Source organism: Paraphaeosphaeria sporulosa (assembly GCF_001642045.1).
Source record: "Paraphaeosphaeria sporulosa strain AP3s5-JAC2a unplaced genomic scaffold CC84scaffold_9, whole genome shotgun sequence".
NCBI classification, from domain to species: Eukaryota; Fungi; Ascomycota; class Dothideomycetes; order Pleosporales; family Didymosphaeriaceae; genus Paraphaeosphaeria; species Paraphaeosphaeria sporulosa.
Window position 1 is genome coordinate 1,045,609 of NW_017253368.1, and position 15,241 is coordinate 1,060,849.

Below are 15,241 nucleotides of genomic sequence, written 5' to 3' on the forward strand. Positions count from 1 at the left end.
ACGGTTTGGCAATCGTCAGTACAATTTTCACATGCGCCACATCGCGCCACTGTTGCTATGATCACAGGTGCAACAATAAGTAGGCATGGCTCTGGGATTTTTCGATGTGGTACCCCACTGACAGCTAACACGCTGGCATCGGCTGTGATCTTGCACATCACCTAGTCAGCCGCGGCTACAGAATTGGTTTTTCTAGCTGGGATTTGGAATGACTTCAATTGGCTTCGTTACTGAATTCGAGTGGCGACAGCACTATTTTCGCCAAATGCGATGTTTCCTCTAACGAAAACCAAGTAGCACTGTTTAAGACTGCCTGTGAAACCTGGGGTAGTGCAGAGCACGTTCAAGACGTTTACTCGTCAGATGCACGGTTGTTGGAATCCAGTCACTGACAGACTAAGTGTGCTCATTGCGAACGCGTCAGCGGGCGACGCATTCTCTCCGTATTCATTCAACGCTCTCAGACTTTGAGCGCAGTACCACCCATTTCGGGTCTGATACGCATAGAGACAACAATAACAGCTCGATCCTCAGCACGGTACTAGCGACACACTTCATACGGCACAATCCTACTCTGTGGCAAGATAGTCATCACATCTAGTACCATGGCTGTCCAACCGTGTGCAACATTGCCGGAATTACTCTACTAAGGCGGCCCAAGTGGCATGCTTCCGCGCCACTGCACTGTTGTTGCTCGAAACGGAGCGTATCACTATCAGCGTTGCCATGCCAGACGCTCATGATACTGGAATCATTCCAGGATTTGCTGCTATGTTTTTCCAGAGCACATGGTCACTAAGAGCTGCCTCGCAAGCACTCTGAAAGCCGCAGAGGTAATGAGGCCGACCGTTAAGCTCTTGGCGTAAGACAGTACTACGCGGGTGTTACACCGAGGTGTTTAAGGCCAGCACCCAAGCAAAGTTACTGGCCATATATTGAGATTCTTCCAATCAAAACAAAAAGCCTCAACATACATTCTCATTTTCCAAGTCACTGTAAGATTCTGTCTCTCTTCGGGTCAAGTGTACGCGTCCCTTTGCCAATCATCAATCTTCCTTATGAAATAATGCCTAGGAAGACGGCTATTCTGTGGGAGATGAAATGCATAAATGCTGTTCAACTAAGCTTCTCAACTTCCATCAAATTCGACCAACAATCCTCTACTTAGGCACTTCATTCACCAATTCACCGTTGACTCAATATGCGTGTCATCATCTCGGCACTTTTGCTTAGCATCGCGACACTTTCGACCACCGCTACTGCTTGCTCTAACCCAGGTAACGGCTGTGTCGGTAATGAGGCTCCTACGTGCAGATGCAACGCCGGCCAAGTTGTAAGCTTTTCCCCTCATGACGATAACATGAACACGCTTTGAAGCTGGAAACAACCACACGCAAGATCTGTGGAGAATGGGTGCAGTCTCAATCTGCGCACCAACATTAAGATACATGCAGTTGCTAACATGCGTCTCGCACAGATGGTATGTGGCTACGGACGTTGTAAGTGAGGCTGATACATTACTTAAAATGGAGCTAAAAGTACTTGACCAGTTGGCCGCGAGTGGATTGTCCAGAAAGATTGCCCGGTCACTGGTAATGGGCTTCAATGTGTAGAGGGACATTGTAATTGAGGTCCCAACCAGGTTGCTCATGCAGAAAATATGGGTTGAGTCATTCGCCATTGACTGTACTTGGAACGTATCGGACACTCTCAGGTTATTGCAATGGAATGGCTATCGTTCATAGCGCATAATTACAGCACCATATTTACAATAGAAGCTGCTCAGTGTTTTGGCAGGAGTGACGCTAGCTAATAGGTAGGTATAGGCTAGCACTTCTACCTGCAGAATCCATCTCCTTCACGCTTGCAACCCACGGTCTTCCTCCATCGAAAAACCCACCATAAGTGTTCATGCCTTTTCGCCTTCGCTTGCCAGATCATTTCTTAATTTTGTATCAGACCCACTGTCGCTGTTATACTTCCTGCCCGACGCATCATGGGTCGCGTCCCACTCAGCCAGCTCGTGCAGTGGTACTTTAACTAGCGCGTGCGTTTCTGCGCCATCGTCCAACACAATAACTTCCTGGCAGACGCGATACTTGCCGAAACGAGGGAGAACATAGATCCAGGTGATATAGTAGAGACCGCAGATGACGATGCTGCTGTGGTGTCAGCTTGTTCATTTCATGGGTGCATGGAGAGCTTACATGGAGATACCCACGACAATATATGTTCCGTACCAGAACGATACATCGCCTCCATACCGACCCTTCGCGGGCGGGTACCATGGCATGATGACTAGGTAAAGAGTAACCAATATGTTGAAGTAGACGACGATGTCCCACGCTCTAAACTCGCTCCTTGGTAAGTTCAGGCGGCTGCGAGCCCGTCGCACAAGTAGCAACCCTATTACCATTGCCAGCTTAAACAAGGAGTCGGGATACACTTGAAGGTCGACAACTGTGGCAAATATCAGCCTCGTGTTCCAGAATAGAAGGTGCAGTGCTCACTGAAGTTGAAGGCATCGCCAGCTGGCGGTCCAACGATCATAATCACCGTCAAAAACCATTTAATGAAGTAGGGTCCCAGAGGGGTTCCGAACGGCTTGGTGCTCGCCCAAAACCGTGGAAAGGGAAGCACACCCTGTCTACCACACTCCCGTATCAACCTCGATTGTCCCAGTAGGACAGCAACGAGGTTACCGAACGATGATAAAGCGATGAGGAAATTCAGACCTTTGACAGCGCTGCTGGAGCCGAGAGCATGCTTGAAAAACAGTGCAGCCGAAATCTCTTTTGATGCAAGGAGCTCCGCCTTTGGTACTGCAGCAAAATATGCCACATTCGCCAAGGTATACAAGATTGCGACAATGGTCAAGGCGATGAACGCATAGGTCTTTAGCTTCTTCACTGGGTTTCTCACCTCGTTCACGACGTTAAATGCGTTTTCGAACCCAGCATACGAAAACACAATCTTGTACATCGCGTTTGTCGCCCCATAAGCGGTTGCTGCCCCAGCAAAAGAGTCGCGGAAGTTGATCTCGGGGTCTGCGACCTTGGTATGACCTCCTAGCACAACGAAGCCCGTGATGGCGATGAAGACAAGGGTCAATACCTTCACCAACCCGATTCCGTTCGAGAGCATATATGAAAAGCGCGTATGAAAGGCAAGCACTACGTCACATTAGCGATACCGAAAATCTCCGAATCCTTCCTTGGGGCCAATCACTAACACAATACGGCAACTGTGTACCCCGCGATCGCGACTCCTTTCAACTCCCAATTCGTGGGTGTGTGTCCGCTCATCGCGAAGAGATATTTCGCCAAAACTGTTATCATAAGCAATGCGCAGCAAGTATGTGAGCATCAGAACTGTACCAATCGAGTTTCCGCTGCTGAAAGATAGTATGACCGATTGTACGGCGAATGCGATCGGAAAGAAATATCTAGGTCGTGGAAAAGCCTGTTCAAGGTATACAGCTTCGGACCCAGAGCGGTTCGGGAAGTACGATGCATACTCTAAATATACAGCAAGCGATGAGATCGAGATGATGAAGCCGATGAACCAGTAGATCAAGCTCACCCCGACAGAGCCTGTTCCCGCTAAGATTGCCGATGCTGGTTTATCGGTCAGTGGTCTGCAAACAATACAGGGCTGCAGATGCTTGCTTACGGGTCGAGTAAACGCCGGTTCCTATCATTTTACTAATGTTTAAGAAAATGATAGTAACGGGACCAACGGCGTATCCGAAAGGAGACTGCTTTTCCACAGGAGCTCCAAGCGCCTCTTGGTAGGAGGGTAGACTGTCGTTTCCGCCTTGCTCTGCAACGTATGTCAAGCTGCCATCGCTAATTTCTGTTCCGTCGCTAACGGCTGTACTATTGGTAGCTGCACCCTTTGAACCGCCGCCGAAGCGGAACCTAGGAAATGACATTGCTACTTTGGACAAATCTCAACTGGAGGCTTTTCGAAAGAGAAGATATGCGCCTGATGGACTCGCCAAGTGCGTACCGGTAGGAGATCTTATACAACTTTACATATTTCGGTGCTTTTGCCTAGATAAGCCACTCACTTTTTACGAATGGCAACATCGAGCCACAAATCTGCGACAGCGGCAGTTGCATGCTTGAAAGGCAACGTGCGCATATCGGTCCGTCCACAGAAATGCCAGGTCGAACCGATGGCGACATATTTGTAGCCATAAACGACAGGGTGGGGTACAACCACCTCGGATCCCAAGCTCTGCACTATCGAACAAGCTGAACGTACCTTTTCAAGGTTGTGTTTCGTAGCTTTGAGCCATTTCTCAGTGTTTGCGTTGGCATGTAGAGAGGATCAAATTGAACCTGGATAGACCTTTCGGGCGAATAGTCTCCTCATGGATCGAAAGAGGCAGCTAAAACATTCGCAACGCCACTTCGCCAGGGATTCAAAGTTCCAAGCTACCGTTGCGGAAGTTTGTTCCTGTCGATAAAGTTCCTGGGTGAATCGTAATCGGACTTGATTCTGGCGTGACGGGATCGACGCGCTACGCCCGGCTTTGTGGCCAATGGACCGCCGCAGCTGGTCCAACAGCGAGCACTAATCCATGCAGTGCCCATGCTTCCATTAGGCTTCGTGGGACCAAATATCAGCTAGAGATAAGGCCAAATGCGGCCGGTACCGTTGCTCCACAAGCCGACGTTTCCTCAGGAGAGCTGCTTCCCGTGTGCTAGTAACCCGAAGCTAAGTCACGCGTGATGCTTCTTTTGACGATGCAACCAAGCTTTGTCTTTATTATGAAGAGAACATACTAGTGAAAGCGTTTGGAAGGGTCGTCGACCTTGTGAGTGCCAAATGTTTGAATGGGAACGGTACCATCATTACCTTGGTGACAAGCCCCAGATACAGAAAAGACATGTCATCACTAAGATTTCCTCCAATTCCGCCTTGTAGCAAATCGCTGATCGTAGACGTCGTTTCTTTGCAACATGCAGCTAGAACACATCATCTAACACGGGTCGAGATAAGAAACTAACCCTGATGTGCTACACAAACTTCTGTATCCAGGCATTCAGCAAAGGAGCAATTCGCAAATTGCTTTTCTCCATGAAGCTGAAATGACCGTTGTCACGAATCCCAACTTCCGGTAAGTCTATGTAGTCAACCTGCATACCCGCCTGTTCCCTAAAAGCCAGAGTACAGTAATCGTAGTATGCATGGTAGCTTGCTTCTGTGACATAGAACAAGACAGGAAAATTTGCCAAATTGGACAACCGCTTAGGAGGGTTCTGCTGTACAATACAGTTGCTGCGATCACTTCTTGTTAAATTGATGCGCTGGGTAGGCAAGTCCTTGGCAACATCCGTGATCGGAGGATCGAATGTCAAGGGCAGACTTCCGATGCCATATGGTCGAGCTGGCCAAGTACCAATTATCTGATTCTCGAACGGGGGACCTTCGGGCTCCAGCGCAATGATGCCAGCGTCTGTGCGTCGATCGCCCTCACCCCATCCGTAAGAACCAGCTTACAAATGCAATACCAAGATGGCGTCCCAAATCTTATCAAGCAAGGCTAAAAATGTGTTTACATTGTTTACGGAAGCCTTCGTCGTATTATTTGTTGCTGTGTCTTACTCGCGAAGAAGTTATCGAAGCTCTGATGGTCAGGTTCGCCAGTCCTGGGCCACTGGAGGTGAAAGTGTGCCTGCGGCCAAATTTTGAATTTCTTCCCCGAAGTGAACTAGGTTCGCACGAAGGAAACGTTAGTAATGGACATAGCGCCATCACCAGGCTCTTAGGGCGATCGACCATGCTGAGGCTCATCAGTCAAGCAGACTGTGTATCCAAGGCTGAGAAAATATGATGCCCACCCGGGACATCCATCCGATGTGTGCAACCAATTCTAAGTCCTGTCAGCCAGACATTGAAGACATTATCAAAACCATACTGTGCCTGTCTGCGAACCGCCAGTCATAAAGATAAGATAAGAGGATACTTCTGCATCAAACCGGCTGGAGGCTGCAGTTTCTCCACATACACTTGTCCAGTCCTTACCTTTCCGTTCGGCTGTAGTAGAGGTCAAGTTGGTTATAATTCCAATGTTTTGTAGTTGATTACTCACGGCGTCAATGTACTGACCCCCAACGGAAAAGTAGTGACGTGAAGCTTGGACTTCATCCAAGTGCAATGGAGTTTTCCGGGGCACCTGAGCTTTAAACCACTCCTCGGCTTCACCATGGGGATCTGATGAACCTGCGACAACAGCAAACGAAGCCGCTGAGCTAATCAAGAGTTGAAACAGTCACATTGCAAAAGACTCTCACGAAGAAACGCAGGTTCAAGTTCATTAGAAGTCCGTAAGCACTTGAACGATCATAGACCCACGTAGGCACAAGTGACAGAAAGGCGAGGTTATGTAGTGGCGATGTGCAAGACAAGCGAGTGGATTCTTACACAACTACAACCGAACAGGTTTTGACGACTCAGCCCTACACTCAGAGAGGAAGATGTTACAAGAGTGCACCAATCAGCGAACTTCCAAAGTTGCCGCACCCACAGCCATTCATCATTCCCTACATGCTATATTCCAGTATCCTGTACATGTCAGATCCCCAAACTTCGCTTAGTCAGTCGGGTCGTAGTTGGCAGCAGCCTTGACTGTCTTGCTCAGCTTCGTGTTGATGCCGACAGTGGCCCAGCCGAAGATGCCATCGGAGACAGTGCTGCCGAGGAGAACGTAGTTGAGAACTGGATCGCTAGTCGCAGCCTCTCCAGCGAGAATACCGTCCTTGGCATTGGTAGTGAGACTCTGCGTGTTGGTGTTGTATGGGGCCGTCTTCTCAACACTGGTGATGAGCGACTGATCGAAGAAGAGCTGACCAACGTGCGAGATGGTGCCACCAGTGAGGACAGTTCCGTACGACTTGACGGTAGTTTGAGCGTTCTGATGAGCGAGGACTGTGGGGCGTAGTCAGGATTGGGCTCTGTGCAACACCGACATGATTACTCACTGTGAATGTGCGGCGTTCGGCCAGTGTAGTGACCAGGGAAGATGCCATCAAATTGCAGAACACCATCAGTGTCACTGAACTGGATGCCACGCAGCATCGGGTTGTCGAGGTTGGACTTATCGTTCGAGTTGCCATTGCCGCCAGCGTTGACTCCGCCGTAGACACCCTAGCTCTGTCAATATCTGCATCCCTAGGGTCGAGCGTGTTTCCTTACGGTAGAGTTGCAGTACCAAGCCTCAAGTGCGACATTAGAAACGGGTTTGCAAGTGTTGGTGTCGATCAGTTGAACGTCGAAGGTCAAGGGAACACCCTTCTGACCATCAGTGATGTCCTTGCGAACTAGTTCGCCAGTAACATCTATTGTTTCTTGTCAGCAAGCCTTCCACCTTGATTGCACTTTCCAGGGGTAGATTTACAGTAAGGGCCCTCAGTAGTCTCAGGCTGCAAGATGCAGGAGTTGTTCGATCCAAAGATGTCAGCAGCAGAGCTGTCCGGGGTGACTTTCTTAGTCGACTTGTGGTCTTTGTTCAAGACATCCGTCAAACTACGGCGCTCGAGACCGCGCTTTGCTTGCAGTTGTTGAACTTGCTCGATGCGGCGTTTGACCATCATGTGATCGCGAGCCTTGATGGCGTCCGCACAGTGAGAGAGCGAACGATACTCCTTGCTGCTACGGTATTCAGCCCGCTCTGCGATCTCAGCTGCGATGTCATGGCCTGGATGAGCAAGCGATGGGACAGCTGCGAGCGCTGCAATAAAAAGAGTGGTGAAGTGGACCATGATGGCGTTGTGGGAAGGGATCAAAGCTTGCGTTGGAACCTGATCGACTTGAGCAACTGATGAGTATTCGTAAGGACTTCGTTCAATTTATGCCTCCTCAGTTCCATCTTGCAGTTCCAACTATAGGGGTCTTAGCATACTCGTCGTCGCAAGCTATCGCCCAGTGTCAACGGCGCCCGCCGTGCCAAGCTGTCATTCATGATGATTTTCTACTTCCAGATTAACAGCATGGCGATTTTTCCTGGATTCCATGCGGAAATATAGATTGCACGAACAGTCCTTCCTGCCTGGGTATGCTCCGATTCCTGGATTATCATCCTCCGATGCGGCTGAAAGACGGAGAACCCCTCTTGGCCCCGTTGAATATTTGGTACCTGGTGAAGGCAGTTTGAAGATGTCGCGTCAGCAAGTTCAGAACGATGTGATTGGATTCTCCAATCGGCTACCTTCCTTTAGGGCCATGTTGAGTCCTTGTATGCCCAGACTTCACACCTGGGGGTGCCGCTCGCTTAGCCAATCAGAACAGAGGCGTCGTAAGCTTCGAGGTGCGCCAACAACACGAGCCATATTCCGCAGGAGTCAAGTATTTCGTTACTCACAGCGTACGTTCACATTTAATTTCAGATTCTTGGCTGACACACATGCACATTGTTCGGTTCACGAACCTTGCGGCTTGATGAAGCTTGAGCTGCACGACATGTTCAAATGTTCAAATGTTCACAATCTGGACTACGAGGTTCTCGCCACTGACGATAAGTCAATGTTGGAATGATTCAGAAAACCTCAGCATCTACAATCGAAGGCTCTGCTTCTGGTTCCTTGTTGCGTGCGTGCCAATTCGGAAGTTCCAGAAGTCTTCTCATGCATAGCAAATATCTACCTCTCGTTATGTGCGCATCCATGTGTCCTCCCGAGATATGTCACAGATCAGCAGCAACCGCAGGGGTTCTGCTGTTATATAACGCGTGTCTCCACTCGGCAAGACAGATTGCAATCGGGGTTGCCCCTTGGCAAAGCCATTGAGACTTCCGTACGAGAACCCTGTAGGGCATGTGCAGAAAGCGGGGTCCAGAAGTGTGCCTCTTGCATAGATCTTTTGTAGGTGACAAGGTGTAGCTTTACAAAGGGTTTCTAGACAAATTTATGTTGGAGCAATTGATATCAATTGGATCAAGAAAAGCGAGAACTTTCTGCCATGCGCTAATCGAGACATTCTGTTTTCATGTGGCTCATTGTCATGTGTGACGGGCTGTAAGGCCCACGAGCAAGGCTATTGTCAATCGACGCGCGGACTCTCAAGTCTTAGACCCGCCAACCGAGGCTATCTTCAGTTGGCCCACTTTATACAGTTCCGTAAAACGGAGGTCGGGAGGGTGTCGGCCTCGTCTTAAGTATGTGAACAAGTGAAGATCCATGTAAGTGAGCAAGGCGTGAATAATGAATCAATTAATAAATAAGAGTACATAACGCCGATCCTATGAAGGCAAGGTCGCCGTTCAGCGCTACATGAATACCACGTATTTCCTATTCTGGAACGTCTGCAAAAGAGCGCTCAGATATCCCCAGTGTTCGACTAAGCAAAACTTCTTATGCTTAAAGGTGATAGAATAGCTGTTCTAGCTTTTCCGCCTACTTAGTTAGGTATTCCTCTGCTACCGAAGTAGCTATACAATATTGGTAACGATGTATAATTCAATCATGAAGGATACAAAACTGATAGATTTTCTAACGCCAGTTTGTACAGAACTAAACAACTAGTAACTAAGAATATACTGCCGCATCTATCCGTGCCATAAGTTAGGCAATATAATATAAACAACGCAGGGCTAGACGAACGAGATGACAGACATACTTATATTCGTTCGAGTATTAGAGAAGGTAGAAAGGAGCCATTCAGGGTCATCAGCAGCGGCAGCCATAATCTTTCACAGAGGTCAGATGGATAGTCGAACAAGAAAATCTGGCTTTCTAGTCGAGCGGCGACGGACGAGCGGGCGACAGTCATTCGTCGAGTGACGGCGATTTGGCGACCTCAGCGACCTCAGCGGGGTTTGATGAAGGCTTTGTAGATGCGCGAAGCGGACTTGGCATGACCCCGATGAGAGACTGACCGACCGAGCGGTGAGATTGTAGATGATGGCGATAATGAAGACCAGCTTCTGCCTGTTGTAGAATATTTATTCACATTATATAGACGCTAAAGTGGATAGCGTCTTAGACTATTACATAGAACCGACCTATGTACTATAGATCCTTATAGCTATTAGAGAAGTAGCATCACAATCATCCAATCTGTTGAGCACGCGCGACGCCAGCAAGGAACCCGCCCCCAGCATCAACTAGTTAGACCCCACAGTACCCACTCACTCCATCGCCATTACCATTACCATCTCACAACACGCGCGGAGGACTATAGTGTGTTTTGGAAAACCCCTTCCTCGTGGCTTTGACGCTTTCGGGGATCCCCACAGAATTCTATGTGCGTCTGACTTGTGAGATCAGGCAGCAAACGCCCCATATGCACGTTTGGTTGACAATTCTGCCATCTAGATACTCAAAGCACGCCCATGGGTCATCGCCTAGCGTCTTTTCGCAGGCTTGACGGCAGAGCACCACGAGCGGACATGTCAAAGATTTTGGACACCAGGCTCTCCCAATATCCCTACCGTACTCCTGTATGGTTGGCAAATGAGTTTCTAAGAACCCACGACGACGCCATATTTCGAAGCCGTTGCAATTTTGCTTCGTTCAGTGCAGCAGACAAATTGTAGCTTGCAAGACCAACCTCGAATCGCAGCTTAAATGCCTGATTCTATCTCGTATTCCATCGGGAGATATCAAATGAGCTGGTGGCATGACTCATGAGCATGCGCTTCATCGCCTCTAGACAACGCTCCGCTTTCCCACAAATACGGAGAATACCATGAACGTTTGAGTCGTCCACGACCAGTCCCATGTCGTTGTTGAGGACCTATATTTGAACGGCCGAGCTCCCCTCCACATCGGATACACGTTGAATCCTTTTTGAATCAACAGAGTCGACACTGACCTCATCCCATGCGTCGATATTATGAATGGTTTTAGACAACTGCTCCCCAGTTACATTCTTTTGTTCGTTTGCCATTCTAATCACCACCTACAGCTAAGCCGAAATGTGAGAGTCAAAGCAGAACGAGAAGACACAAGTTTATATACTCGCCTCCATACGAGATCAAGCATCGCATGCCCCACCCATAGCGCGGCTAGTTGAGTTTTTCCGTACCAAACCCATGCAGAAGCATCTTGCATGTCCGAGAACCAATATCTGCCACATGTATTCACCCTACGCAACCTTGTAGTCGTCCTCACCGTCCCGTCCCCATTGGGGTCGATCTGATGACTTGTTCGACACCCACAGCGGCGCAGATACCTGGTACAAACAGCAGTTCCTAGTCTCCATCATCACTCCGAAGCTAAACTGAGACTCGACTAGACCACGAAGATGCAAGTTATATACGCTTCTCTTTACAAAGCTGGATATGGTTGTTGCAACTGATCGATCTAGGACAGATTTCGTCAACCTCCCCATATTCGGTCGCAAACGCATGTTTCAGACAGCCAACACGGGCTCCCACATTTTCATGAAGAGTTCCGATTTGGTTTCTCCACAGCTCCCACAATCCTCCTCTCATATTGGTGGGCCGAATCAGTTTATGGATGCCCACCTCCACTCCCATGGCTCCTTTGCCATCATGATAATTTCAGTCCTAGCCCACGCCTTAAGACCAGGCTGGGAAGACTCAATCTACCCGAAACCTCATTTTATACACCCCACTTGATCCACCTCGTGTTGTAGCGTGGCCAGCCTTTGGGCACTGCACGAGTTCTCCCGCGCTCTCATATTGTTCTTATCTAGCATTTACTTTTTCAACAACCCAAGCCCTCCACATCGACACGTCGTTGATGCTTTTAGAAAAACCAGGCCTTATCCACATGGCGATTGTAACAGTCTCATTCTGATTCTGGACCTGAGTGCGCTCTGTAATGCTTGACTGCCTTGGATGTGCGTCTTTGTAGTTTTTTCGGGCCAGCCAATCTAGTGGAGATGAACGCGAAGTCACGTGCTAAGACGAGCCCCAGGGCTCTTCAATCGTCTCTTGTAGCACGGGTAGGAATCGGTGCATATAATCTGTGCCTTCTCTCTGCTTTTGCTCGCACTTCTGTCTTCGCTGCTGTTGCGGCGACTAAAATGATACACCTGGTCCACCATGAGAGCGGTGGGTGGGCCTTTAGAAACCGTTCTCCGAGACGGCAATGTGCTGGGGCGCGGTCAGCGGTGGGGGACTGAAAGATCCGGTCTAGTGTATCCATGTGGTAGATCGTTGCTTGTTCAAAAGAGCCGGAAGGCGGCGCGACGTGGGCGAGGTCCGGAGGTCCAAAAGTCACCACGCTGGAGGGATAATGAGGGGAAGGGAGCTGGTTTTTCGGAAGACAAAGAATTGCACCGACTGGGAATGTGGGAAGGTCATGGGAGTGTGGCAGAACCGTGTGTGTTGTGGAAGGTTAAATGTCGAGCTGAACAGGAATGAGGGAGACTCCAAAAGGCGGCACAATTTGCGGCTATGGCCGTGGTGTGCAGCACCACTCACACGATGTCGTATCGCACCACCACTGCCACTCAAACTCTCAGAGCAGACTCGAACACTCAAGATTCTTCTCCGTATACCACAATCCCATATTCATTAAATTCGCACGTATAAGTACCCTTTCCTATTCCTGTCTCATGAAGGATACACCATGCACCCGAGAGCCCATCCCCTGGTATCCGACTCCTACCCGATGCCCCATATCCAAATCCGTTCCGCCCAAGCCAAGCCCTAAATCCTGCCCACATGTCTTTTTCGTTTAACATGAGAAGGGCGAGAGCGTACAACTACAGTTTGAGGTGCTCGTTGCGCTGTTCTTGCGCTACTGTCTTCCCCGGAGCGGACCCTTCATGTCGACAGTTATCCCTACGTAACGACAGTTGAAGCCGAAGCCGAAGCCAAAGCCCAACAGTCTTCCAGCGGTCGGCGTGTTTTGAGAACGACCTGACCCGTAAAATTCGCCCCATCTCAGAGACCTTTGATACTGGCGAGCGAGTGACGCCCAGGCCAAGCCGGTTAATGCAATGCTAAAGTTTGAATTAAGACATGGTAAAGAAGCGAATGTCGTGAAATGTATCAGTATCCAGCCGAGGCTGATTCGCAAGTCGTGAGGCGTTCAATCTTCCACAAAGATGGGAAGTCAAATCCGCTAAGAATCGTCTTGCCATCGTTTCGTCTAAAGTCTTTCCGAAATGGCGGGAGTGTTTCAAGGCTTCGTTCCCTGGCTCTGCGGCCGGCTGCCGGGCTCAGGGCTTGCCTCTACACCCTCCATTGGGCCCTCGGTCTTCTCGCCGTCCTTGGCTTTCGGGAAGTTGCCGTGAGCCGCTGTGGGTGTACCAAGCATCTCTTTGGGATACGGTTCGAGGTCCTTGGTGCTGGTTGAGAACGTTGAGATGACCGGCGTGTACGCTACATGCTCTGCTTGTGTGGGAGTCTTGGCCTCTGGGCCCGCTGATACTGGAGACAGCAGCCCTTCCAGGCTGGCGGGCTCTTGTTGCAACGTAGTTCCGTTCATTAGTCCATTCCAGCCTCCTTCGATATCGCGGAGCAGTCGGACGTATTCCTCTGGTACTAAACCACTCTCGCCAGTCTTTGGATCCTGGGCCACGAGCCATCCTTGGCCGTGTCGATATGAAACCAGTATGATTTGTCCCTCGACAAGCGGCAGCTCATTGTCGTTTTCACGCTCAAAGTCAAATAGAGCCACGGCTTTTCCGTGCATCTCCTCGTCGGGAGAGACAATCGTGAATTGGTAGTCTCGCGAGAAACGACTGTCTTCATTGAGGAAGTTCTCGTTCTCGGACATGTCTTCGTCAGAGTCGTACGGTGGGCCCTCATCATTGGTATAAGCGCGCCGTGGCAGGGTTGTCGCGAAATGGGAGTCGCGCCGCGATGCGCCAGTTGGGACTTCCAGAGATGAGGACTGCTCTGGTGGGTATGTGATGTACTCTCCACCTGGTGCAGTGGTGTCCTGAATGTCGTTGACATAGTAGACATGATTTCCGTCGCCATTCGCGCCCGCATAGGAACCCCGCTCTCCCGGGAAGCCTCTCCGGCCTCGGGTCTGGTCGAAGTTGACAATGTTGGATTTGTGCTTCTTGTGTCGCGTGTGGCTGGTCACTACGGGACTGGAAATCTCTTCGTCCTCTTCGTAAGGTGGGCCTCCCTCATACGCAGTCATTGGCAGCTGCTCTCCGTCTCCTGTGTCCCATGATCCAGTGCCGGCAGACCAGCCATGGTCGTCGTGCCATGCAACCGCCGGCGGGTCTGAAAGCCTCCGGCTGACTTCGCTAGCGGGTGTGGAGATGTCGGAGGGGTGTTCCGGGAGTGGTCCGTAGAAGAGAGGATGCAGCGGCCCATATGCGAAGTCCCTCACCAGGCTGTAGGGTAGGCTCGAGTGGAAGATGGGGAATGCCGTAGACTGTGGCCGTGACCGCGTGTGCACAGACTGGGAAGCCGAGGCATTGGAGAAGGTGGAGAGGCGCTTGCTGGCATACGAGCTCGCCCGCTCAAGCTTCGCTTTTGACGGCGGGGATGTGACGAGTGGAGGGAGAGACGTTCGATTTGCGTTGGGCGAGGTAAGGGAGCCTGGCTCGCTCCGGGGCGACAGGACATCAGCAGCCATGGCTGAGTGTCTTTGGTTGGGGCGGCCTCGGACGGCGACGCCTTCGGTGATGCCAGCGAGGCGCCGCGCGTCGGCGGGGTTCTCGATGCGCGTGTCGGTCATGCGAGGTGGTGTGTGTCTAGACTGGAGGCTTCGGCTGTCAGCGGGGAACAGCTCAATCGTGCGTGTTTATGAGTGCCGTCACTCGCTGCGGCGCCGCAATGGCGATTGGAAGCGCAGTCCGGGGCGAGGGCACAGATGGCAGCACCGCCAGTGGCATATGCGCGCAGCCAGGCAGCTTTCGGCCGGCGTGGTGCTCGGACACGGCGGGAGTGTACCTGGCAGCGGTTCGGGCAGGCTGACTTGCGAAAGCGCTGGCGATGGGTGGTTCGGTGCTTGTGCGAGTGCTTGTTTGGAGAAGTCGCCAGCCAATGGGTCGGGAAGGAGCGCTCGAGATGTTCTGGAAGGAGCGACGGGACGAGTGGTGCGCCCGGCGAATTCGCAATATTCGCACAGCAGCAGCGGCTGGGGAAGCGCTGTTGCGGGGACCTGGCGCTAAGACTTACCCAGTGAACGCGCAAAGGACGGCGGCGCGGCTTGTTTGGAGCAGCGTGGGAGCAGCAGCGGGGGCAAGAAGATGCGGCGCTCGCGGGGGCGGCCTTGTCGAGGGTTGTTGTGCGCGAGCGGGCAGATGCGCTCGAGGCGTGCTGGTGCTGAGCGGCGGGCGTGGTTCGTCGAAG

General features: G+C 50.9%; 4 protein-coding genes across 4 annotated transcripts; all 4 read right to left on the reverse strand.

Annotated features, from left to right (window-relative positions):
- Positions 1–1,909: 1,909 nt before the first annotated feature.
- On the reverse strand, positions 1,910–3,934 carry CC84DRAFT_1252923 (amino acid transporter; the record flags this gene model as incomplete). Its single annotated transcript, XM_018184374.1, has 6 exons — positions 1,910–2,159; positions 2,208–2,460; positions 2,511–3,173; positions 3,233–3,328; positions 3,378–3,617; positions 3,673–3,934. 6 exons carry the CDS (start codon positions 3,932–3,934, stop codon positions 1,910–1,912), a joined length of 1,764 nt encoding a protein of 587 aa, XP_018032624.1.
- Positions 3,935–5,027: 1,093 nt separating this feature from the next.
- Positions 5,028–5,956, reverse strand: CC84DRAFT_1189539 (uncharacterized protein; the record flags this gene model as incomplete). The annotated part of the gene is made up of 4 exons (XM_018181063.1): positions 5,028–5,506; positions 5,617–5,722; positions 5,819–5,884; positions 5,930–5,956. 4 exons carry the CDS (start codon positions 5,954–5,956, stop codon positions 5,028–5,030), a joined length of 678 nt encoding a protein of 225 aa, XP_018032625.1.
- A 648-nt stretch (positions 5,957–6,604) lies between these two features.
- Positions 6,605–7,866, reverse strand: CC84DRAFT_1252929 (aromatic compound dioxygenase; the record flags this gene model as incomplete). The annotated part of the gene is made up of 4 exons (XM_018184375.1): positions 7,409–7,866; positions 7,207–7,349; positions 6,993–7,158; positions 6,605–6,939 (listed from the first exon to the last, which is right to left on the reverse strand). The coding sequence occupies exons 1-4, from the start codon at positions 7,770–7,772 to the stop codon at positions 6,605–6,607; spliced, it is 1,008 nt and encodes a 335-aa protein (XP_018032626.1). The 5' UTR covers positions 7,773–7,866.
- Positions 7,867–13,103: 5,237 nt separating this feature from the next.
- On the reverse strand, positions 13,104–14,522 carry CC84DRAFT_1098842 (uncharacterized protein; the record flags this gene model as incomplete). Its single annotated transcript, XM_018174790.1, has 1 exon — positions 13,104–14,522. The coding sequence occupies one exon, from the start codon at positions 14,520–14,522 to the stop codon at positions 13,104–13,106; it is 1,419 nt and encodes a 472-aa protein (XP_018032627.1).
- Between the last annotated feature and the right edge of the window lie 719 nt (positions 14,523–15,241).